The sequence below is a fragment of the Empidonax traillii genome, unplaced genomic scaffold, assembly GCF_003031625.1.
Source record: "Empidonax traillii isolate 1590-97213 ecotype Southwest subspecies unplaced genomic scaffold, ASM303162v1 scaffold92:size1159251, whole genome shotgun sequence".
NCBI lineage: Eukaryota > Metazoa > Chordata > Aves > Passeriformes > Tyrannidae > Empidonax > Empidonax traillii.
In genome coordinates this window covers 237,286-264,597 of record NW_020955285.1, presented here as the reverse complement: position 1 = coordinate 264,597, position 27,312 = coordinate 237,286, and the positions used below count along the sequence as shown (strand labels likewise).

Sequence of the window (27,312 nt, the reverse complement as noted above, 5' to 3'; positions counted from 1 at the left end):
AAGGAGTATTTGCAAACTCAGATGCCCATTATGGCCACAGGACTGACTTTACTTTAGATGCAATGGCACTTCAGCATAAATGTTTAAAATGAAGTACAACACTAATGGCACCCAGAACCAACAAAGTGCTTACGGCCAGGGATAATTTCCAGTTTACTTTGCTTTCAAGAATTATATAAAATTTGGGAAGTTTAATAACTCAGGAGGTGCACACTGTTTCCATTTATCTTGAAGAAGTGCAATAACGGTGATAAAAGACCTTGTTGGTTATTTTTATAGTCTGCAGCAAATAGAAACTCAGTGTGAGAGCACACAGTGTACGATGCAACACAAGTACCCCTAATGGATGCACACCAACGACTCAGGACATGGGCATGAGGTGGGGCTGAGAAGAGAAAGGTGTCAGCAAGAAAGCACAAAGAAGATTTATAACCTAAAAAAGCCAATGTTTCAAAAGAAATGTTTTAAAAAGTAATGGAAAGTAAAATGTATTTGAGTGTTACTGATGTTTTTCTCATGTCATCTGGATTTGTCTTAAACCTAAAATGAGCATTAGATTTTTCCAGATTGACACTGCCTAGACCTGGGATTACTACAGGATTTTACTGTAAACTTTTGGCAAATATTCTCAATCCACCTATTGACAGATATTGATGAAAGGAATAAGCACCTTAAATATCTTTTAATATCAGGATTTTAATATAAATGAGGAAAAAATATGTAAAATGAAGGTCTGAATTGCTTTACTGGATAATGCTTTGAAAATTGTAAATCTATTCTCATATAATGTCATGAAATCAAGGCCTTGACTTCAAAAATAAAAATCCATCAGCATTCCTGCAGCATTTCTATAGCAGTGGTTCTCAAACTCATGTGTCCTAGGGCAAAAATGCAGAGAAAGTAGAGAAAACATGATACTGAATTGTCTCTGTTGGCTTCGTTTTAAGATGTTTTCCCATACCAAAGAGCAACCCTGAAGGGTTTCATGAGAAATGTGCTAAGTCTTTGTTTTAACAGCTATCATTCTGTAAGGGTGAGATACAACACAGAATAAAATATGCAACTGATATTGCAACATCTAAATAGCAGGGGGTATCTAGTTTAATTATGATGCTTTTGGCCATAGCTTTCATTTGCCAATTGTTGCCTAACAATTAAGTGGAACTTATAATTAAATTTTAAGTGTATGGGAAGTGCTTGAAATCAAATCCTTGAAAAAAGAAGTATTTTAACATGGTTGGCAAGGTGTGCACACATCAACAGTGGGGGAAACACATGCAGCTGACATTATATACACTGCTATAACTCCTTGAAACAGAGGTTAAAATCTGTTCAAAAATACTTGCAATTAGATGAATAAAACTGGCACAAATCAGCAGTCTGCCACACTGTTGAGGTTTTCAGCTATTTTGTAGTGAAAACAGTATATGATTATAAATGTAAAACTTGCATGCCTACCAAAAAGTGCATAATGCATGTGATGGTCTGAAATCAAACTACCTACACAAGCAATGTTTGTTTGTGCAGTTTTGCTTTGTTTTTTTAAACACACGTTTCTGGGAACTGTAAGTAAACACTTAGTGAAATCAAGGTAGAGAAGGAAAATTGTTCGTAAATTCAAACAAAGCTTTGACCAAATGCACTAACCTTCTCTCTGATCTCTGATAAGTAGCTTACTCTCCTAAAACTGCTATAAAATCCCACTAGGTGATGAACCTTATTCATCCATTCCCATTGCATTTCTCACTTAATTGTTTTTAATGAATCCTGATAACTTTATTGATAAATTTATTTATTAGTTGACATTTCCTTCTGCAGTGATTTTTGAGCCACTAATGCTGGAATTGTTTTATTGTGAATTAGAGTCTCTCCTGTTCAGTTTCCCATATCTGAAATGAGTTGGTGGGTTGATTTCAAATTACTATCAAACAACATGCACTTTCAGTGGATTTACTTTAAAAATATAATTTTTTTTTTAATTATGCATGACTAAGTAGAGTTCTAACAAGAGGGAGACAACCTTTGGGAGAGCTGTTTTAGGGAAAACAGGATATATACTGTTGAGAAAAGGCTTCAGATACTAAGATGGCCCAGGTAAGTGTGGTAGTCACTGTACGCATACAAGATATGTGTATGACAAGCCTTTCATAGAATGGAACCATAGAATCAGATGGGTGGGAAAAGACCTCTGAGATTATCAAGTCCAACCCTTGATCCAGTACCACCACAGTTACTAGACCATGGCACTAAGTGCCATGTTCAATCTCTTCTTAAATACCTCCAGAGACGGAGAATCCACCACCTCCCTGGGCAGCCCATTCCAATGCCTGATTACCCTCTCTGTAAAGAATTTCTTCCTAATATCCAACCTAAACCTCCCCTGTCAGAGCTTGAGACCATGCCCTCTTGTCTTACTAATAGCTGCCTAGGAAAAGAGACCAACCCCCACCTGGCTAAAACCTCCTTTCAGGGAGTAGTAGAGAGTGATGAGGTCTCCCCTGAGCCTCCTCTTCTCCAGGCTAAACAACCCCAGCTCCCTCAGCCTCTCCTCATAGGACTCGTGCTCAAGTCGCTTCACCAGCCTCGTTGCCCTTATCTGGACCCGCTCCAGCACCTCAATGTCCTTCCTGAACTGAGGGGCCCAGAGCTGAACACAATACTCAAGGTGTGGCCTCACCAGCACTGAGTACAGGGCAAGGATCACTTCCCTGCTTCTGCTGGCCACGCTGTTCCTGATCCTGACCAGGATGCCATTGGCCTTCTTGGCCACCTGGGCACACTGNAGCACTGAGTACAGGGGAAGGATCACTTCCCTGCTCCTGCTGGCCACACTGTTCCTGATCCAGACCAGGATGCCATTGGCCTTCTTGGCCACCTGGGCACACTGCTGGCTCATGTTCAGCTTCCTGTCAATCCAAACTCCCAGGTCCCTTTCTGCCTGGCTGCTCTCCAGCCACTCTGTGCCCAGCCTGTAGCGCTGCAGGGGGTTGTTGTGGCCAAAGTGCAGGACCCGGCACTTGGCCTTGTTGAACTTCATCCCATTGGAATCAGCCCAACTCTCCAGTCTGTCCAGATCCCTCTGCAGAGCCCTCCTGCCTTCCAGCTGATCAACACTCCCTCCCAGCTTGGTGTCATCTGCAAATTTGCTGATGGTGGACTCAATCCCCTCATCTAAATCATCAATAAAGATCTTAAACAGAACTGGGCACAGCACTGATCCCTGGGGGACACCACTGGTGACTGACTGCCAACTGGATGCACCCCCGTTCACCAGCACTCTCTGGGCCCGGCCCTGCAGCCAGTTCTTTCAAGCTTCTGCCCCTGGTAGATGATGCCCAAATTCTGAGGGTTGTGGAATAAGGCCTCATATAGAGTTACGTGAGTCTCACATACTTAATAACAACTCTGCAGTGACACCCAGGACTCTGAAAGTGGCTGATAAGCAATTTCTAATGGTTTTTACCTCATACTCTCAGGGGAACACTGGCATCACTGATGTTGGATAGGAAGAAGACAAAGCAGTACAGTAGTATATGACACAAGAAATTTATGTATTTGAGAGAATTTATACGAATAATCATAGTCTTCAGAAGGTTAGGAAATAATACAGTAACAGTGACTGAAATACTAAACACTTATTACTTATAGAATATCAGTACCGTAAGATGGATTCATTTATGCAACATCTCTTGCAATAATGACCTGACCTTTGCTCTTCATGTGATTTTTTTTTTCTTTCTTGTCTCTATTTCGGAATACAATGGTATTTAAATTTGAGAGCAAAATGCAGGAGGAAATCCTAGTGAAACACAGCAGAACAAAACAATTGTTAGATGCAACTGCAAGAAAAAATTGCTCAAGGAATTTCTTGACAGAACCAAGATACACAAGTGGTTGACTAAACGTCCACATCCAGGGAAACTGTATCCCACAATATGCTCTCTTGCCTTAGGCTCTGGGTACAACTGAACTATGACTTAACCGTGTATTCAAAGGAGGTGTTACTCCCCAGCTAAACTCTCCTTCAGAGAGGATCTCAAGAGCAGCAGCTCGGACTGGGTTCCTACAGAGCCCTGGACTGGGCAAGTAGTGGACTGAGGGGATTCTCTCAGGAATGGTCTCTTAGGTACCAGCTACTGTGATGAGATGACCACTCTGTACCTGTATTGTCTGCTATACTTCCCTTAAGGTTCCAGCAAGGGAAATGGGATAATTCAGCCAAATGGACTTCTGGCTGAAATCACTTTTGTTCTTCTGACTTTCTGCAGACTCTGCATTCACTTTGGGTTCATTTGTAAAATGCAAGATGTAAACCTCATAATTCTTGCCTGTATTTCACTTCATTTTCTCATTTATACATATGCAAGAAGAGCGGAATGGCCACATTTTCTACTGTGTTTTGCTTGGAGAAAAATAAATGTAACTAAGGGGAAAAAATAGGGAAACAGGCACCTAAACCACATAATTTCTAAAAATTTCGCTACAGATTTGTGCGGTAATGAAAACATAAGAACACTACAGGTGAGTCACATGCTACGCCTCTCCATTTCCCATTGCTGACTCTTGCAATTTCCACAGCATTTATTTCAAAGTTTTGGGTTGATATTTCATTAGAGGAAAAAAACCCTGCATATTTTAGTTTAAGAAAGTAACACTGATATATGTTAATATAACTTGAGAAATGTAAAAAATTACATGGTCAAGTTTTCTATATTTAATAGTTTTGACATTTTGTAAACTGTGGGGATGGTCTGCCTTTTTTTTTTTCCCCTTAAAAAAAGTTGAAATCAATAATGGAAAATAGCAAAACCTGCAATCTACTTTCTTCTCAACACAGTTTAAGCCACAAGAGAGCATGATTTAATGACAAAAAGATGCATCTGATAAGATAATAATTTGCTCAAGGAGTGATCTAGGTTGTGAAGGCAGCTGTTCCAAAAAATCTAAACCCACAGGCAAGAAATTACTTAGTTTTTGTAGAAGCTATATCCATAACTGCCTAGATAAACTGGTAATAGACCCCAGAAAAGTGCATCAGATAGAGAAGTGTAGAATAAGGTCTACTTTGAGTTTAAACAGTAAAAAACAACAACAAAAAAAATTGTAAAGATTACTACCAACTATTGTTGCAAAGACTGAAACAAAAAGATTTCAGTAATTAGACGGTTCAACACAGTATCTTTCTTCATCAACGACTCACTTCAGAAAAATATCTTTTTATATCCTGATTCAGTTCACATAGTGACTGTTTTGTTCCCATACATGACAAGTTCTGTGGTGCTGACCTGGATTACCTGAATGTCCAAAGCTAAGGGCTTGCAGAAATAGTCTCAGCCTTTCGTTCTTATTTCAGATGTCTGGTACAGCTTTTAAAACACAAGGTCCCTGAGACAACCCCACTTTCTGGTGTGATTGCACTGCCTTCCTATATCAGTATTGGCTAGCAATTGGAAAGTGACACTGAAAGTATAAAGCTAATATGGCTTATTAGCAACATAAGAATTAGACAAAAATCTCCCTATATTGTGGTGTGCTCTGATATGTACTAATTGGTCAGTAGCAGGTTCAGCATCATCATAATTACTGAATTCAATTATTTTGTAACACTGGATCTTTTTCAGGGGGAAAACACATGTACTTGGGTAAAACAGCAGAAAGGTATTACCTGGTAATTTTCTATTATTACAGCCAATATTACTGCAAATCCCTCTGTGCAAGTAGACTCTAATGCCCACATTTATCCCCGTTGACATTTGGCTGCATGTGTAGATAAGGAAACACCTGCATGGATCACTTAGCAGGATCAGTCTCGCAGCAGGGAGAAAAAGCCAGTAGGAATGCATGTCTTCAGGACACTGCATGCTTTCTCTGTTGAAACATGCAAACTAAAAAGCATGAAATGATCTTGGCTGCTCTATCGCACACAACTGTCTCAGTAACTCCTTTTACATTGGCCATGGTACCTTGCCATCAAGTTTTCAATATGCTAGGCAAATGATCCTTGATGATACTAGCCAGCCTGTATTCTTCTCATCCAGCAAGGACTAAGGAAGTCACAAGCAACTCTGCTGACTTTTGCTATTCAGAAATACTCACGGGTTGGGAAATTTTGTATTAAATGAAAGAGATGTAGCTCTGCACTGAAAATTTTACACACTTATGTAATTTACAAAAAAAACCCACCACCAAAAGCCCTTTGTGTTTCCAATGGTACTAGGTTGATCAAGCTTCTCTTGCACAGAAAGTGTGTCAGGAGACTAGCAATTAGTCTCCTCAACCACAGAAATGAGAAAGGGGAATCTGGCAGATGTTGACTACATCTCTATATAGTAGATACAGAAGAACAGCTGTTACAGTAGGGATTGTATGGATTTTTTGTGAAAGTCAGTAGCAGATGTCACCATCTGCTTCTGCTTTCTCATTTAAGTAGAGGCAAAAGAGAGACTGAAAGGTGATTAAAAAAAGGTAACAACAAAAACCATAAATTCAAAAGATACCCACATATATTGACACTGAGTAGGGGAAACTCCTACCCCCTTCCCCATGGCAAACCTGAGAACCAGTTAAAACAAAATAAAAAATAAAAGCAAAGAACACTCCCCATTCTCTTTAAATCATAATTTCTTTTCATTTTAATATTACTACATGAACTTTGACAACATTCAGCCTGCAATCTAACACCTAGCCATTTCCTCCCCGGCTGAAAGAGATCACAGAAATGAGCAGTTGTATCCTTTCCCTCTGGCTATACAGCAATGGTTTGATGACAACTGCTTTACCAGGGTTGGTATCAGACAAACAAAAATTCCCTACTGAATGATCTACACAATGATGTCATGTGTGGAGGCAAAGTATTACTTAGGGGGAAAAAAAAAGCAACAAAACCAAACAAAACTTCTGTTGCATTGTGTCAGGAAACATGCTGTACATGTTTGTACATCTTGGCAGATTAAGATCAGTTGAGGCAAGCAATGAAGTGGTTAACCAAATCAGAAAGTTATCTCAGACATCCAAAGGCACATCTTGTAAACCTGGGAAAACCTCTTACACAGAATTGAGGAGAAAAAAACAGTAAGCGCTTGTCTGGGAAGAAACAAATGACACTGTCAACAAGTAGTTTGCCTTCTCACTCAGAAGAGAAGGTATTAGTGAGATCCAGAGCCCAACAAAAGAATAGGAACCTTTCCAGTGAAGTAAAAAAAGTTTGGATCAAGCCCTAGCTTTCCTGAAAAATAGACTTGCTAATTGCCTCACTCTTTCACTGTCAAACCCGTCATTTCACTGAACAGAAATATCTTTCAAATATTGCTATAGGGCAGACATTTCTACACTGATAATATTAGGAGACATGTTCAGCCACCACCAGAAACTAGGTGGCCACCAAGTTCCCCATTTGGTATCCCATAATGCTGTCTTGGGGAGTGAGGGGAGGGGGAGTGGGGTGGGAAAGAATCATTCTGGAAAAGTTTTTTAGACTTATTTTTGTTTGTTCATTTTTGGAAAGAGAGGCCACCTTGTAGCTTACTACTACTGTAGAGCATTTTGCTTTTCAGCTCCTGTCACACTTAGACAGTAAATAACCTTCAGAAATGGAAGATCCCACTCACCTTGGCATTATTATAAATCAGGAAACACTCTAGCTATACTTGCATAAAATTGATGAAAGTAACTGTAGAAATCAGCTTTAGCAAGGTATACTGCTAATACAGGTCTTTTTCCCAAAGGAAGCAAGTTCATGCTTATCTTACATTACCAGACCATTACTGGAAGTACTATGCCAGACCCTCAGCTGGCATAAATCAACATGACCCTATTCACTTCAGTGCAGCTGTGTTGATTTATGTGAGCTGAAAAGTATGTACTGGTCAAAAAGTGACTATTTCATCTTACAAAACTGTAAAAATGACTAAGTGAAATGCAAGGCAAATCAAATGAAAGGCAGATGTATAATATAAAGAAAATAATAGAAAGGAAAGTACTACAGAAAGGTTCAAAGTAGATGTATATTTTATTAAGATTAGTCTAAAACATTGCCACTAATTTTTCTTCATTTGAAATTTTAGATAATAGTTTCTGCTGTTACATACACATGTATCTCTTGAGTATGGACACAAGAATTTGTGCAATTTAATAACGCTGTACTATTCCCAAATTAAGATGTAAGGCTCAGGCAGTGGGTTCAGCCAACCTGGAATTTATCACTGGTGTTTTTGTAAAGTCACTCTGACTGTCAGAACATGAAACATCATACTTAAAAGAAAGCCCACACAGAAAACTTAAGTGCTCAGCTTTACAGTATGGCATCACATCTTAAGAACTACTCCTATTACAGTCTTTCTCTCATAGAACAAGATAAAAGTAGAAAACCAAATGTTCTCAAAGCCAAGACTTCTTTCAAGCCTTTGTGATTTTGAGGAATATGAAACCTCTCATATTAGACTTAAGCATTCTTTACCCTTATGAACTCTGTGTAGACTTCCTTATTATTATACAGGCTACATGAGATTAACTACTGGTGCTCCTTTCTGAGTTTAAACCGGAAGGCTCAGAAGAAGAACTGGCATTCTGAAATAAGACATGTATATTCCTAAACTCTTTTCACAGAGAAACAGTTCCTGAGATTAGATAGTTCTCATTTTCACTAGGTTTGTGTATTGCTGCCCCTACAGTACAATATCAGAACACAATATAAAGAGGAATTGTGACAGATGCACTTGCCCCCTTAACCAAACTAGCAATAGATTAGTTCAGGCTCCAAAGGAGGTAAAGGCCTAAGCTGTAGCCAGGAAAAGAAATCATCCAGGAAACCCACAAAGGGCCAGAGTGACCCACAGTGCATCAGTGCACATGAGCTTGAACACATGAATAGTGGGTAGTTTTTCCAAGATTCAGTTATCAAGGAACAAAGAAAGTTGTAGGTACAAAGAATCACTTGCATACCTTTCCCATCACATGTAATTTGACTACAAGCCAACCACTTTATCCCATAAAGATGAGAGCCTAAATGAGCCTTCTCTGAGGTCTCCCTGCTACGCAATGTGGCAGTGCTCTCCTTGAGTTAGGACACCTCTCAAGGTTGCCCCTTGAGCCAGAGAGACCTTTCTACTCATGGCAGATCTTTGGATAAGTCCAGGTTGAGTTCTCTCTAAATTGCAACTGGACTTCATGGCAGTACCTTTCCCCTTGATCTGGGATCCATCTCAAGGTTTGAGATTCCTTGCCTGGGACTGAGGGATCCTTCATTAACCAAGGTGGAGAGATCCATTATATCAAGCATGATGCTCAGGAAGTTGCAGAGCATGCTAATTCATTAATACTAATGAAAAAAATGAAAGAATTAATTCCTTTAGACATAAACTATTGTACAGGTCTGAGAATGAGATTGGAACTACCTGCACTTGAGTTCCATGAGGAGTTTAGAAAGCAAGGAGGAGCACCCTGAACCTCATGACTCAGTGGGTCTCCCTTACATTTTAGTGCTTTCCGTTTCTGTGCAAATCATTCTAGATTGATTCTAACTCAATTTTCCTTTGTATTTTTTCACCTATGTAGTAAGTAAGAGTGGACCTTGCCATTAAGCTTTGTTAAGTCACACTTTTATAAATTCATATTAAAACTATTTTTGTTAATAGCTTGGAGGGTGATTCTTTGAGTGACCCTAAACCACAATACAGATCATGAAGCAAACCCTTTACAATTGTCTATTCAATTCCACATCAGTTACCAGCTGCTAAAAGCCACTTAGCAGACAACTGCAACTCACTATCCTTCACGATGAGCACTGGTACTTCAAATACAAATACTTCTGTATTTGATCATAGTCCACAATTCACCCTGCCAAGTATGAAAAATGCAATTTGTTTATCCTTAACAGTGCCTTACAATGTAGCATACCTCATGGATCCCTGCCTACAAGAAATACTCGGATTTGTCTCTTCACAATATTTTCCTATAAATACATTCACTGTAGGAAGCCTACAGCAATTTTCAGAAGTATGGTTAACACTTTAGATATGCACTGTTTGCCAGGACTGATCATCGAATCACAGAATGTTAAAGGCTTGGAATGGACCTTAAAGATCATCTAGTTTAAATCCCGCTTGCCATGGGCAGGAACACCTCTCACTAGACCAGGTTGCTCAAGGCCTTTTCCAATCTGGATTCGAACACTGCCAAGTTTGGAGCATCCACAACTTCCCTGGGTAGCCTGTTCCATGTCTAATCATCCTCTTCTTAATATCTAACAACCATTTCTTCTTAATATCTAAACTTCCCCCCTATCAATTTGTATCAGTTACTCCTTGTCCTGTCACTATAGTTCCTGATGAAGAGTGCTTCTTTGGCTTCCCTGTTGGTCCCTTTCAGATACTGGAAAGTTGCTAGGAGATCTCCATGCAACCTCTTCTCCAGGCCCAACTTTCCCAGCCTATCTTCATAAGGGTGATGCTCCAGTCCTCTTAGCAACTTCATTGGCCCTCTTCTGCACTTGCTGCAACAGTTCCATGTCCTTTGATCAACTCTGCAACTCAGCAAGCTACATTGCCACAAAATTCTGCTCTTCTCTGACTCCTGGGCATTAGGTTTTGTGTAGATTAGATGCACATAGTGTCACAATCAATACAATGTTGTATTTGATCCATTCAGTGTAAAGCTAAACCAACTGGAATAATGGTATGTAATACTGGAACAAAATATGTGTTGGTTTATTTAGGTATTTCCAATCTTTGAAATCAGTAGAAAAAAAAAAAAGGCCAAACCATAAGGCATTTTAAAATTTCCATGTATATTAGCCTTTCTGCATAGGAATTAGAAATCACAGTTAAATCCTCCTTGTCTCCCAAAGTGCCTTTCTAGTCCTGGAAAGTATTAGGAAAGTGATGAATGGCTATCAAGAAACAATCTCAAAATTACTTTTCTTCCACTTTCTTACCTGTACAGTTTTTCAGACTTTCTACCATAAAACCACTATGCAAATGGCACTAGCCTGTGGTTACACTCACTTTCCTGGCATATACTCCTGCTAAGGCAAACAGAGCATTCCTAGGACAAGATTCCTCTTCGTGGCATAAGGGGCTTAAAACTGCACCCAGCACATTCACACAGTGAAAAGTACAGCCCGAGGCTTCAAAGCACAAACTTGGGTTCTCCACGGCGACATTAAATGTGTTGAAAAGGACTTTGGATCGGTAACTACATTGCAGCAGTGCCACAGCAGGAACAAATGTCAGAGGGATCAAAACAGCAATGAGTACTGAAGTTTTTCTCCTTTAAAATGGCAGAAGTCTACAGAGGAGCAGCACAAATGGTAAATGAATTTGCATAATTTCCATCTCGTCTTGTAGCTCCTTAGTGTTACTAGAAATCATGCCAAGCAAATATTAGTTATTGCATATTCTCTCACTTTTCATGTTGGTCAGAATGTTTTAATTACACAGTAACAACTCAGAGCAATTTAGACTTCAGTTTACAGCACACTAAGAATATACCTTGGTAGACTCTTTATTAGAAAGCAAAGTATTACGGTTTCTAAATGAAACAATGCAGTAAATTTGATTCTCCTTTAATTTTGAACTTGTGCTGTCATTTGCTTCAGTGAAGTGATGCACCAGCTTCTACCACCAAATATTTGATGCACCATCTACTGTAAATGCTGCCTGCCCAGTGTATGATGAGGTTTCACAGCTGTGACTTCCAAAGACTGAAATCAATATTTAAATCCTATTGACATCAACTCCTTTTTTTCTCTTCTTTTTTTTTTTTTCTTTCCCGCCTCCCCCCCCGCCACTTTTAAGTAGAGTTACAAATATGGTCTATTTTACATTTGTAAGTAAGATTAAAATTTTGTGCCAGGCTATAATTTATATAATTGCATTCCTGTAAAACTTGAATTTATTTTTCATTTAGAAACAGACCACAACAAAAGGCCTCTGCACTGAGAATCCAGTTTTCTGTTTTAATATAAAAGTTTAATTTTAGAGTGTTTTCTACAGTCACAGTACTTAAAGGGTAGAGGAAACTGTCATTGTAAAAGACTTATAATCAACCATGGATTCTTACTCAAAATACTAGCATTAATTGTTCATAAAGTACTGTAAGTGGAAAAGGGATGATTAAGTGGAATTTAAGCTGCATTGCTATTAAGGATTAAACTGAAAGGCAGTTTGAAGCCATGTGTTAAAAACCATCTTGTCAGAAGGTATGGGCTATAATTCAAATTTTTTTCAAAATACACCAGGCTGTACTCATTAGTATTTTGAATTTAGAGCATCTATTATTTCTGTCTCTCAATTTGACATTTATATGCAAATAAAAATCTTCAGCATATGTCACACCTGATATTGTATCTGTTTATGTAGTTGCCCAACTAAATGTTTAGAAAACTTGCCTTTTTAATGTGTCTTTTTAACATTTTAGCCTTGACTTATTATCAAGAGGGAAAGAGAACACAGGGATGTTATGTTATTGCAGTATGTCTCTTTTGATACACAAAGTTAGGTACATAAGCCTCCCTTCGGCATCAGAGGGCTACAAAATGAAATATGAAGCTCGAAAGAGAAAGCTGCTATTCTGTAGGCTCTGCCTACATTAAATGCCATGAGTAGGCTACAAGTCATGGCACCCTCCCTATAGAATTCTGGCAAGTTTAAATGAAACCTGTGGATACGTTGTTCCAGTTTTCTGACCAGATGTATGCAAAATTGAGAAGAGGTTCACATGGATTTTCTAACCTCTCCTGGGGCTTTCATGATTGAAGAGGATGCCGTTCACAGCAAAGAGATTGTAGGCTTCTCTGAAGTTCACCACAATCCAGTAGGCATACAGTTTTGCTGCCCCTACAAAAATAATTTTGAAGCGTTATTATATATCTGCTAAGCTCGTACACAGCTCAGACACACACACACATCTATTTCACATGCAGGGTGAAGTCCACCTTTCAACAGCAGAGTGCTTCAGAATTTGGTTAATTCCCTATATATGTCAAATTTTATATGGAAAAAAAATCCAACCCAATAAACAGCAGCTGACAGGGAAAATACTCATCTTCTGTGCAGCCTCAGAGCTGGCTAGAAAGCATTAGGGCACCCTCTTACTTGTTTTCTTATGCACACTCAAGCACAGCAGTCTTTCTTTTACAATATAATTAACACAGAGTGTGTGAAATACACCACTGTGGTGACCCCTGCTAATAAAAAAAAACAAAATAAAAATTACTTTGAAGGAATAAAAGCGAAAATCTGGTGCCTTAACACTTAAATTGATTTGAAACTTTATCACCAAAGTCCTCCATGCCCATTGCTTTAATAAGTGTTTCAAATTTCATGCGATTTCATGAAGGAAGAAGTGAGCTCTTGGGAGTTTTTCATTTAGGCAACAAAAAATATGAAACCTTATCACTTCAGCCATACCTCACAATCCTTTCTGAAGGAAGAGTCACCCTGTCTCTTCCAGCCCCCCGCCCCCGCCCCGCACCTCCCTCTTCGAGAGCTCTTCACCTCTGAGCTGAATGAACAAGGTCTTGTGAAGTGAGATGCTAATTTCCAACCCCCAGGCAATGGCAGCAAATACTTTTTATATAGTAATTCATAGAGGTATGCCTCTCGACATGTCTAGTCACTTGAGCTCTATCATCATTCTAATCTCACTCACAAATGACTTCAGCCCTGAGACATGAGCAGGGAGGACAGACAGACAGACAGGCAGGCACTACACACACACACACCCCATCAGCAATCCTCACCGTAAGGCGATCTTGGGTAAAAAGGGGTGGTCTCCTTTTGTGGGATTTCTTGCACTTTTCCAAAAAGTTCACTGGTGGAGGCTTGGTAGAACTTCACAGAGTTGATAAGGCCACAGGTCTTAATAGCATCTAGAAGCCGTAAGGTGCCAACCCCATCAACGTCAGCAGTATATTCTGCTAGGTCGAAAGAAATCTTGGGGAGAGAAAGAAATAAAACCCCACTAATTTTACTAGGAGGACCAGAACACGCTGTGAACATGCACAGCCAAACAAAGTAATATAAATATAATATGTAATATAATACATCACTTGTCACAGACCATCTAGACACTTTCGTACAGAGTAGATACTGAGAATACAAAAGTATCCTCAAAGGATTTCCAAGAATAAATAAGTAGTTCCATAAATAGCAGAACAAAAAGACTAGTGTTCCTTGGGATTATTTTCCCATGTGAAGTAAGGCGTAAGCCTCCCCACAGTGGGAACATTATCAGGCACTGTTATCTCCACAGCTGCCAATTTTCACAACATTCACTTGGGCTTAGCATATTTGACACACACCAATTTGGTTATAATTGCCCAAAATATATTTTTAAAAAAATAACAGGCTAGACAGACAGCATGACAGCAAAAAAATGTATCTAAATACCCCCAAAATTTTAAACAATGTCCAAAGTTGTGCAATACGAACATACATCAAAGTTCAGAGAAGACTGGAAATATCTGCTATCAAATGAGACTACCAACCCCCCCTGGCCAAGGTGTACCAGAGCTGTTGCTTTTGGACAGAGGTTGGGGGGATGATGAAGTGTGAGAGCAAAGGGTGGAGGTATCCTAAAGAAACCTGACTTCTCCAACTGACACATTCTTCAAAGTATAATAATAAACTCACGCACACCGGTGGGCCAAGAGTCCTTTTTCTTTCCCCACTCCAGTTTTTCTCAGTTATCTTTATGAAGAGCTTGTGGCCTATGCCACAATCAATGCTAAAATCTTAGCTTTCAGAGCATTTAAAAAATAAATTAATTATTTTCCTTTCCATTACAGCAGAAAAAAAAAAAAAATGGAAAAAGCCAGCTGAAGGTTAAGAGATGTGTTGTGACCACCTCAATTTGCAGGCAGGAGAAACCATGCTCAGAAGGAAGTTCTCTTTTTTTGCTTGGTGGGTACAGGCTGGTTTTTTGGATGTTCTGGCAAAGCTCCTGGACTCCAAGGAATTTTCTCCCACCAGTTCCCATCCCAGGGGCATGTCTCTCTCTCTACATTCTCTGTCCAATCCAGGGATTTCGCCTATGTCAGATTTTGATAAAAACTGACAATGTTATAAAAAGTAAGGGGAATACTCTTTTAGAGCAATCTCCTTCATGAACTCGACCCAAAGAATTTTTCTACCTATATCCCCTCTGACTGATGACTGACTTACAGTAACGAGCTCTAGAGTGATGGCAACATTGCAGTCTCTTTATACAGTCTATGCTGGATGTTAGTGAGACACTACCAATATCAGATACTACAGATCTACAATATCCCTTTCATTACTCTTCAGTGACAGGGTAGCTACTAATAGAGAGTAAACGACATAGTTGGACAAGTTGAGGTGTCACAGTGAAACCAGTGGGAAACCTGTCACTTATCAGGTAGTTTTGTAGGATCTTTGCAGATTCAGACAGATAGCCCTGTATTAATTTCTTTTGTTAAGCCATTTTCCCTATTCAGTAATTACCGGAAGTTTAAGGCTTATTTATACAACAGATGGGAAAAAAAAAATCAATTAATTTGAGTTTTCACTATGAACAAAAGTAAACCTTACTTTTTTTTTTTTTTTTTTTTTTAGCAAAAAAGAAAGGAAACCCAAAAAATGAAACCTGATACTTTGGCTTGTTAACCTGGTATGACCCAGCTGAAATTGAGCACTGATCTACCAAGAAGTGATGTTCATTTTTTGTTTTAATCCATTTGGCACAAAGATGACAGACACTTAAGACCTCTCAGCTTCAGAGTATAAGTAACATCTTAGGAAAACATCTTAAAGAACAGGTGATACAGTCAACAGTGCACTAAGGAACATAAATTAGTATATTACTTTATGTCCCAGCTTTCCAACAAAAGGCAAAATACAAACTTATTGTAGCAGAACCAAGAATTTACTTATATTAAGGTATCGTTTCCAACAAATAACCTGCTAAAAAAGTCACCCTGAAATGCAAATCTTTGCTTACATATTCTACTACAAAGTAAAAGGCACATGTAACTGAGCTAGTCTAAGAGATCACAGATTATAAAACCTCTTAACCAGAGGGGGCAATGAGGCTGCAGCAGCACTGTGAAATGCTCTGCCTGGCTGATGCAGAGACCAGTTTCACAAGAGATGCTTTTCCCTATTGCCTGATGAATGACCTCAATCTTCACCTACAAAAAACACTCCCTGGGGTGTGAGGTAATTGTGTCTCCATGCCTACTGGGTCTGAGTGTCCCCAGGCAAAAAACGCCAGTTTTGTGTCTGCTGGGTGATTTTGTAATGCAGACAGTTGTTCACCAGGGTTAGGATTCAGACAACTAAACTCATTTCATTTTGGAGTGCAGGTTTTATGGCATTCATGGAAAATAAAAAATGGTTTTATCTACCAAAACGTTGAACACCAAAAACTCTGGACTGTTAAGATATCCCGTAACAATAGGCAGTAACATTGCAAATAGAGATAAAAATAAACAAAATTTTAATTCGATTCTAATTCAAAGTTAAAAATGCAAAAGAGTTTTATAAAATACAAGATCAGTTAAGTAGTTTCAAATAAAGCAGGGCAGAGCAGGAAAAGGTGAGAAGTTATCCCTTACCACCTTATTTCCCTCGCTTTATACACATAATTTTGTTCAAGACCCACAGAAAGGCTAAAGAGTTAAAAAAAAAACAAAACAAAACAAAACCCCCAAAACAAACAACCCACGCACCCTAACCCCTCCACCACCCCAAAAAAACCCAAACAACAAAAAAAAGGCAGGGACCTCATTGAGAGGGATGTGCAAGAGAGAACTGACATGCATGCATAACACAAGGAAAGACTGAATTATAGAAATAAATTATAGAATCAGATTGAATAGATGTTACTCATAGAAATAATCTCTGCTGGTGCACTGAGCTCCAGTAGTGGAACTACCTGAGAAAGTAGATATGTCATGGAAATGATTGTAAAGGCAGGTGTATGAAGGCTAAGAACAAGTCATACTTTATGAAAGATTAAACACTTACTCAGTGGAAAAAAAGAGCTTAGCTAATACCCACAGATGAGAGTTTTCCAACTGCCTACTTTATGACAATTTTCTTAAGTGCCTGAATTAGGAAGACTGTCTTCCTGCACACCAGTAAAGACAGTGGTGAGTCACAGCAGAAGGCCCAATGGAAATGCTCTTGATCATGCTTTGGAGAAACTATAAACACACTCCTTTATTAATTTAGCTACCTAAAATAGATGCCCCATTCTTCCCTCAAAAATCCAAAATTATCCATTACTGTCAACTCCAAAAAGCAAGACCTTGTTTTGAAGGAAATGCCAGAATTTTTTATAATGACTGGAATACAGAAAAGAAGCTTCTTTGAATGGCAGAAACTTTAAATCTGAAAATTTTCTCAAAGAATATTGAAGTCCCGGATCCAAAACTTCTTTGCCTCTTTGGACAGACTTTGTGACAAAGAGAAAGCATGGCATACCAACAAAACAGAAATTGCCTACTTGGAACATGTTAGTCTGCGTGACCTTGGGACTCTCTTCTTATGCATAATGGGGACACCATGCTTTTGCACTTGCCATTATTGATCTCTGGTGATATGGTAAAGTATATTCTTCAGATATGTCTATTTATTCCATTCAATAGGTAGTGATAAATGTGTCATTAAAAGCGGACAGAACAATAAGGAGACACTTAAATCCTTGGTAAAAAGTACTTCAAGTTTCAGGTTTTCACATTATAAACACCCCACACAATTCCCTCAAGGAATACTAAAATGCAAACAGACTCCTTATGTACATAGGAATTCTATATAGTGAGTATCTTCACTGCTGGATTCATCCCTAATATACTACATTTCAAATACATTCTCAGGCAAGGAAAGATTTCCACAGCGAGGCTTACCCATAGGATGGCAACATTTTCTTGAAAGCAGCATAGTTTCATTAGTTATAACACTTTGGAATCACAGGACACAGTATGAATACACTGAACCACATTATGTCTCTTCTTTCATGTTGCTACAGTCAGAATGAGTTTTGTGAACTTGTTGCTACCTTTTGAATTTGAACTCTTGTATTCCCTCCCTCCCATTTCTTTATAATCACCAGATTCAATCTCTACAAGAGATTTGAATTTAATAGAGCAATGTTTTAAATATGATGTTTCCCAACTGATCATTCAAAACCAAGCTTAGTAAGGCCTTTAACAAGATTTAAAAGCTTACTGAAAATTATCTAAATGAAAACATATGGGTCTTACCCTCCGCAAGACCACATTCCTGTCATGTCTATAAACACTACATACAAGACTGTAGACTTATTAATACTTGCTTCTGACCAGTGCATTGTCAACACTGGTGATATTCTGGAAATTATCAAACACAGGTTTGGCTTTGTGAGATACTTCATCTCTGTTTTGTCATTTGGAACAATCCAAAAATTGGGCTGCAGTCATATTAACTATCAGTTTTCAAACATCAAAAAAAAGTGTATGCTAGCAGAATGCGCTTCAATGCTCTACCTAAGGAATATAAATAATGATTTGAAATTTCATCTCTTTCTTACACCTTTCTCAGTTTCAGAGAAGGCTGGTGTTAATAAGAGAGAAGATTATGTGAAGCCCCAAAAGAAAATAGGATAATATAAACATAAATTATTATTCTTTCACTGTAAAAGGAAAGGTGGCTAACCTAACTATAACATCAAAATAAGCATCTTTTCTCTCTTGAAAAAACCTATTGTAGATTCTTGAGATTTATCTAAGTAGAAGATATGTATTGGGTCATTGAGAAAGGTTTAGACCTGAAAAGCAAATCACAGAGCAAAAAAACTGCTCAGAAATTTTTCAAGTCTCACAAGTTCCACAGTGGTTACTTTTTTGTATTCTTTAAAATAAATTCTGTTTGCTTTGAATATTCAGTGTGCCTTCCACTGCCAATAAAAACCACTGGGATCACTTATATCATCTCAGTAAACAAGCTGCTCAATCCCTAGGAACAGGCATGTAAAGCATAACATTCCAGTTGTTAAATCTAATGCAGATTATGGGCCAAGCATTCCTATAAAGTCCTAACATACTGGGGAAAAAAAAAATTCTTAGGGATTTTAGGAAATCTAAAGAATCAGAGGGGACCTGGCTGATGTCAAGGGGATGGGGAAGAACCTATATATCTACAAAAATATCAGATAATCTTCTAGGAGAATATAACAATTCCTCTTCCTCCCAGCCTCTTAACTCATAATGAATGTTTAACTCATTATCTTCTCACCCAATAACAGAAGTAGTTGAAAGACAAAAAATCCCCCAAACTGCTATATATTTTGCTATACAGAAAAACAATCAATTCAATAGGTCTGAACTGGTTTTTTTTAAGCAATACTCTTGATATCTTAAAGCCCTATTCAACTTCTTAGCTAAACAGAAATTGACTAAAAAATCAATAGCAAATTCTGGATAAAATGAACATTCTTTTTGTAGTTTTATCTTCTTTCCTATTTATTTCCTTGTTCTCTCATTAGCAAACCAGAAAAAATAAAGTAACCTATATAAAACGAGAGTAATTTGAAAACATGATAACAAGTTGAGAATTGGCCAAGAAAATTTTTATAAGTGGAAGCAGAAATCAACATTGTTTCCTAAAATTCCTGTTAGCCCAACATGTTTACAATACTGCTGCAGCAAGAGAGCTTGGTAACTTGGATTTTCAAGGTACTCATGATTTAAAGGAATAATCAGTGCAGCTTATAAAAGATATGCTTCTCCACCAGTGCTTACACTGGGGTCCTAGTGGTGGAGTTTCACTGCAGCTCTGCCATACTATGCAGGCTGTGTGACTAGAGAGACTTCTTGAAGTGGTTATAAGTTTGATTTTGACATCACTGGGCCAGCACTTCACCTTCACCTCAAATTGCAAAGACCCAAACTAAAGCACAAAAAATAAGCTCTTTGCTGTTTAGCAATTTGAAATGATCCTTCATGCTCTTCACATTCTATAACCACTTTCTTTGTACAGCTAAAATACCCATGATTAGGAGCAAGAGTCCTCCTAAACACATTGCACAGCGTATCTTTACATGGCAGTTTCTCATGGTTTGGCTTGTGTAAATCTTCCTCACAACTCTGCTCCTGATTAATTTCAAGTTATTGATGCCCACGCTGAAATAAGCTTTAAAGAGAAATAGCTTGGCATTATTAAAACAGGTTCCCTTTTTCTCTTTTTATGAGTAAACGCTACTACTCTCTTTCTTTTGTGGGGAAAAAAAAAAAAAAAAAAAAACATCCCAAAGCACCCAAAGCAGACAATAAGCATGGAGAAATACTCTGAGGAGTTAAAGTTTCATATTTATCTGATCCCCTATCAGTAGGGCTTGCAAGTTGGATTAATTATTCAGTTTCTTTAGAAAGTTACTCCTCCCTGGCAAACTGCAGGTGCAGTTGTAAATTCAGCTCTCAAGGTCATCACATTCACCTTTGCCTCTAAAGCATCCCACTGGTATATGCCTGACCACTTAAGAGCTATAGAAGAACCACCAATTGCCTACTATTTTCAAAATTTTTATGCCACAATCATTAAATTGGAATATCCAATTTTAATAAAACAAAGTCTCCTACATATTTTACAGTTGTCTTTGCCATTGAATGTTGATTCAAAGGTGTGTTTGGAACAGATCTCCATTACAAGTAATTTGTAAATTGCTTATTCTTCCAGTCATTAACTAGCTACTTTAGTGAATTAAGAGAATTTACCAGACTGGATTAAAAGACAGTTGCCTAGAGACAGGTCAAAGGCAATGGACAAATTGAAACATGAGAAACTACAATTAGATATTAGGGGAAAAAAAAGTTCACAACATGGGTAGTCTCCTACTGAAATTGGTTGTGCAGAGAGGTTGTGGCACCTCCACCCTTGGAGATACTCAAAACTCAATCAGACATCACTCTGAGCCACCTGCTGTAAAAGCTGGCCCAACTTTGTGAAAAGAGCAGGTCCAGAGGATACTCAGCAGCTGCTCCCAAAATACATTATTGCACAATTTTAAGAAGAGAGGGAGATGGGATTGCAGCAGTGTCTTTCAGTGTTCAGACATGGAACACCACCCAATGAGTAGAACATGGATGGACAGTGTGAAAGAACAAGGCCTGGCCTTGTGGAAAATCAGCGATTCCTACTGTGGGAGTAGAGAGTTGTTCACAGCAACTTTTTGGAGGCACATAGTCCAGCTTGCTATTCATCATATCTCCTCCAGAGAAGAGCTTCAGATAGAGGAATGCTCAGATCTGATAGTTAAAAAATACCAAAGCAGAGGAGGAAAAGGAGGAGGGCTATCGCAGAACATGAGACTCAGTATGCCCATAAAACTTTGTCACAAAAATGTAACCTCCCCATTAGTTTTGCTTATCTTCTCATCCATTTGTTATTAATTTGATGGAACTGGGGAGTTGTCAGGGTTATGTGATGCAAGGGATTTATCTTGCAGAACAATCTCCAACCCACTGTGCTAAGTCTTCAGTTTCAAATTACAGAGATTAGAAGAGAAGCTTTTAAAAAAGGAGCATTGATTCTTTATTCATTGTCAGCATGATTTTGTTCAGGGATAGCTTTGACAACATACATACATACTCAAGTTTTTTAAGCACATGCCACAAGCAGCAAAGTCAGGATGGGTTTCAGTGTTTCATATTTTGCAGCTTCAATGGCTAATGACATCGTAGTACCCTAAAAGCTTTCTTACATACTGAAGTCCAGCTGTGCCAGAGGCTTTAAATGCTATTTAGTAGAAAGACAAAAAGGGGCAACTTGCAGAGTCACTAGAGAACATTCAAAGGCAGATGTAAAAAGATAGCCAATTCATTTTGCTTTATAAGTACATGGGGAATAGAGAGCTATGAATAAAATGCATGCAGGGAATGCAGTCACTTCCAAAGAACCAGCACCATTTTTACACACTTTCACATACAAAGAAATTAATTTAAAATATACAGGTGATTTAAAATTGTAACATGACAACAATTGATTTTTATTTTTTTTACCTCCTGAAAGTTTTTAAAAAACTTTCACCCTTGCTTCCTTGACGCTTCAGAACACATTGAAAGATGTTTTGCACAGAAGTAATAAAAACATCATCACAAGCAAAAAAAAAAAAAAAAAAAAAAAAAAAAAAAAAAAAAAAAAAAAAAAAAAAAAAAAAAAAAAGAGGAAAAGAAAAAAAACAAATCCCAGAGAAACCAACAGACTTTCACCACCTATCTGCTTTATGATTTTAATAGACTTTCAGTGCATTGCTAGATAGATATTGAATTAAAGCAATAACCTGTATGGCAAAGCTTTGTTAAGAACAGTCTCTCTGCTCTTTGCCTTCCTAGCCAACAAGACATCAAGACATGACTTAACATAATGGACCCTCCCAAATATAACCAGAACTTCTATATTGCCTAGAAGCTAGAATTAATCCAAAACTTTGCAAATTACTACCTTGCCTGACTCTCTTATACCTCTTACTAATGCATAAAGCAAAATACCCTAGGTTTATGAGGCCTGTCAGAAGTTTTGTTTTTTCAACCAGAAAACAATGTTTTCAGCATTTATTATCACTGAAGATTCCTTCCCAGATTGTAATTTCTTATGCCGCATAGCATTGTTAAAGCTTAAAAGCAGTTCAAAGAACTGGTTCTCCAATACCTCTAAAGTACCAAAAGTGCTTCTCCCTTCATGACAAAATGAAATATTTCATAAATGAAGTTTCGACATACTTGATTAAGGACCAGGGTCTTTTTTCCTTAAGGGTATTTAATCTGGAAACAAAATGCACCCAAGAAATGCAGATCTTTTGTAGAATAATGTAAACTGAATTTGAAAATCTTGAGAAAACTTGCTACAAAATTGTAAACTTTTTTTTAATAAAAAATATTTTTGTTACTCTTTTTCCCCCCTGCCCACACATTATCTACCGGCAATTGTCTGATCAGTTCTCTAAGCTACCATTGTCATTATTTTGGGTTGACTTTCTGTGCTATATCTTCCTAGTAACTGATGCAGCACAGATCATGATGAGACGATGAGAAAAAACACTGACTGCTGGTAAAATCCTGTAATTAATTTTGACCAAGTTGTGCACACTCTGAATGAAGCATCTATAGAGATATGACATATATTTTATAAAAATCAACTTTCTATGATGATTAACAAGAGCTTTTACTTTTTACTCTATGGAAACCTCTGTGATTTTTTTGTAAAATTAAAAGCCTTTTCTTCTCCTTTGAACAAGAATTTCTATCTCCTTCCTAACAGCTAACTAGTGGTTGAAAGAGCTTCCCTGCTTCACAGGGATGCTCCAAAAAAAAAAAATTAATTAGATGAATGTACATGTATTACTCATTAATGGCACCATAAACCCAACTAGAGGGATTGCCCGTGAATATGGGCCTTGACTCAGTCATTCAATTTGAAATCTAAAGGTGCAGACACAGCCAAACCACTGCAAGAAAGTAAGTTACAATTTCACTGTGGAACTGAGCTAATGCTGTCTGGAAGCACTCTTAAAACACAGCAAATGCAAGATAAAGCAACTTATCTTCTCTCTTTTACTGACAGCTACTCAAAAATCAAACTACTTCATTCATCACAGCCTAAGAGCAGGCAGGTACCTCAGCTCTGACCACACACGGCTGTTACTTTATGGTGATTTGATTATGGAAGAGCTTTCAAAGCAGAACTTCAGGGAGACAAAATGAAAACATGAATTTTGAGGGAAATGAATATGCATGTGCATACACACACAGAGAGAAAAAAATGATGACTTGTTGTCTTGGGCACAATGGAGAAATAGTGGAATCATCATGCCCGGAAATATTAAAAAAATGTGTAGATGTGGCTCTTGGGAACATGGTTTAGCAGTGAAGATGGCAGTGTTAGATTCTGAGTTCAACACCTCCACCTGTGTGGCATCTCAGCAGGCTGCCCCATTTGTGCACTCAGTTTATTCTTAAAATAGTACTATAAGATACTATAAAAAGTACTGTATAAACACATTTTCAAAATAAATGCCACCACTTCAGCCCTATTCTTGGTCCGCTCACATTGTTCATTAAGTCCACGTTCTCCCCTTACTTGCCATCACTTACAATGTGTCTTAATCTTACACCTCCACAGACCCAGTTCTCCTTTCTGGTTTGCCACAAATCAACTAAAACTGCGAACAACTCTTCTTTAGCTAGAATGCTTTCAGCACACCTCAAACTTCTATGCACCTAATTTCTGAGGCTTTTTTTTTCAGTTTTACTGCATGTGCATTAAGGATTAAATTGGGATGGCTAATTGTATTGGGCAAATTTGGATGGACATGTATGTACTAACAAAAGACATGCTCCCACAGTTGCCACCTTCCCAGTTCCTGCTCCAGTACTCCAGCAAGAATGACTGGGAAAATGAATAAACATGCAACAGCATGTCAAGAAATAAGTCACCAGGGTTTTTTCAGTTTTCTTTTTTTGAAGAGGGCAAATAATTGCCTTCTCTTCCAATGCATAAGGTCACCTTCTGTGAAATTTCACTCTGAAATCTTACTCAAAGAAAGGACAGCAATTCCAAGACCAATATATTTTTTCCTTCACACACCCAGCAGCATTCTTTTCCTTTTACTTGTTCTTGAGAACAGCTGATACTTAAAAACATTCTTTAAATAAATATAAGAGTCTGAGGTTTGCCCTTGCCCTAAAAGAAACCACTGACTCTTTTAAATTTATTAAAATTGCAACCAACAAACCAAAAAACCACACCACCTTAAAATGCTAAAGTGGGTAAACCCTAGTAGAGGAGCACCAATACCCCTACCTGTAGTGCAAGTACAGGCACTAAATATGATTAATTTTAAAATCAAGGTATTAATAGCATCCACAAAACAAGTAACTGATGATGGCTTTGTTGTGAATGATGTAATAAACCTGTAGAAACAGTTTTCAGTAAAGTCACCATAGTAACACCTAATTTTAACATTCCATTTCAGGCAAGATGGGGATAGCAATAATTACATACCTCAAAGTGGACTGTGATAGTTCTTCATCCTGTGTAAGGAAGCTACAGAAATGGAATACACTATTATCACCACTGCTAGAGCTCAGATTTTAATGTTATTAGAATACTTATGAAATCACAAGCCTTACATCTCCTCCAGTTGCATCCTTTCAGGGAGAACACTATGTGACAGTGAGTACTCTGAACTCAAAGGTGATCCCCCCACATAAAATGTTCTACTAAATCAACTCATCTGTCTTAGAAGGACGTGGGTGGGTGGCTGGCTAGAAAGAAACCTGTGGGATGAATCTGAAAAAACATTTGTCTTGACAGGTATGTGGGGGTAAGGTGGAGAAGGCCAAGGGGCAGAGAGCTTAAAGGGATGAGACCCTCTGGTTAAACTTTACTGAACAAGCAGGACAATACTTGCAGAAAACAAATCAGTCTGATATTTTGTCTGCTGGTATCCCCTTCACCCTACTTTATTTTTACATTTATTACTGACTACTAAAGCCTCTTCACTACAGCTCTTAGAAAACAATGTATAGGCATAAATTTTAAAAGGCAGGTTTGGCACTCATGAACCACGGTGATCGTAAATCAAAGCAGAACATTGCAACTGATTTGTATACTGTAGCACATAACCCTAACTTCAGCCCCATTTTTCACCTATGTCTTGGGTTCTGACCCAGAGAAAAGGACTAGGAATAATAGCTGCTTTTCACTTGAATATTAAGGTAAACCTTAAATTCAGGAAATACGGATGTCATAGTCAACTAATCGCATAAAACCAACAAGTTTGGGAGTTTCCCCTCTCACCCCTAAAAACTAATATTGCTTTAGTACCCCTGACTGTGACCTAAAACAGCATTGAAGTTTTTGTCTCTAGTAGTGCTAGAAGCAACAAAAGACCATATTGACACCTACAAGACAGTGCCTCTCCTAGTCTAAATTATAGTGTGGCATTTGGCCTGCCAATAAACCCCCTCTCAGAGAAGCTTTGAGTAAGACTTGATTAACATATAAAAAGCTCCATTAGCTTTCAAAGTGAACTTAGCAGCCTCAGGATGAGGCATATTGGAAAAGCAATATAGAAGACAAGACCAAGTTGCCAAAACACACTGAAGAAACTATTGGACATGATCAGTGGGAACATCAAATTTCACAAATACGATGAAGTCCATAAAACTGTGAATGACTGCATTTTAGTTTTAAAAGAATGTATAGCTCAGGCACATGCCATGTCTCTATTGTATGCAAATATTTTATTTCAATTAGCACTTTTCAATCATGCTTTTTCTTTTCTGAATGACTCACAGACATCTCAGTCAAGAAATGGCAGGATCAGAAGCACATGCCAACAGACTGCATTTATCTCACAGTGAGATAAATGTGGAAGGAATCATGTAAATCTATCTCAGGATTTTTTTGAACCTGTCTTCCCTTCCAAACACATTTTCTCTACATGCCTGCAAGCCTCTATAAAACTGCACACTCAGTTTTCATGTCCTTCCAAGCAAGCAGTATTCACAAGAATTTAACTGAAACTAAGGAGATTGTATTTCCAGAGCTTAACCATCAGGCAGGGAAAAAAAAATCAAGTTCAGTCTATAAGTTTTATCACATAGTATTAAGCCAAAGAAGAGGTCATAATAGTAACTTGCCCACAAACGCACATGCAGAAAGGGGAAATCTTTAGAACTTTCACAGGCCACTGAGAGAGTCCTGCTGCACAGGCCATTATAAGCAGTGATCGTCCATGAGGGAAACACACTGAATAGCTGTGAAGCACGGCTGGATGAAAAAATACTGCGAGTTAACATCCGTGATTGCACACAATACTGACATAAGCTCAGAACACTATGTCTCGTGGCTGCAGCAGGAGTTTTAGCTAATTTCCAGTGTGCTGACCCCAAGCTGCTTTGGGGCTCTGTGGGGCTCACCTGGGACACTGTGTTCTGTCAAGGAACCACAAAAAACTGGGAAAAACATACTGGTACTGCCTGTTAGCCAGAGAAGCAGAGGAAATTTCTGAAGCGTCATACGGGAGTTTAGAAACATTAGCTAATTTTTGATCCTGCATCACTACTATTACCAAAGAAGCTGTGCTGGGAAGTCTGAGAAATGTAAATAGCCAATGGTGATGAAAAATTCTATAATTGGTAAAAAATTAAAAAACTTTGCCATGAAAGCAAAACCTCAGCAAGTGTTTCACTTTCCCCTCCTATAGATTTTAACACCTCTCATGTTGCAAGAGTACTCTCTCCACACACAAATTTAAGCTGATATTAACTGCAGTTGTATCTGAAAATATGTATTTTTAATACTGGTTAGGTTC

The 27,312-nt window shown here is 38.2% G+C and overlaps 1 protein-coding gene across 1 annotated transcript in view; it reads right to left on the bottom strand.

Moving 5' to 3' along the window:
• The window catches only part of GMDS (GDP-mannose 4,6-dehydratase), a 411,128-nt gene that overhangs the window by 242,897 nt on the left and 140,919 nt on the right, over positions 1–27,312 (bottom strand). The window contains exons 5-6 of the mRNA XM_027881664.1: positions 13,739–13,931; positions 12,729–12,833 (exon numbers count right to left, since the gene is read on the bottom strand). Of these exons, the coding sequence (XP_027737465.1) occupies positions 12,729–12,833; positions 13,739–13,931 (298 nt within the window). The remainder of the gene's footprint in view (positions 1–12,728; positions 12,834–13,738; positions 13,932–27,312) is intronic.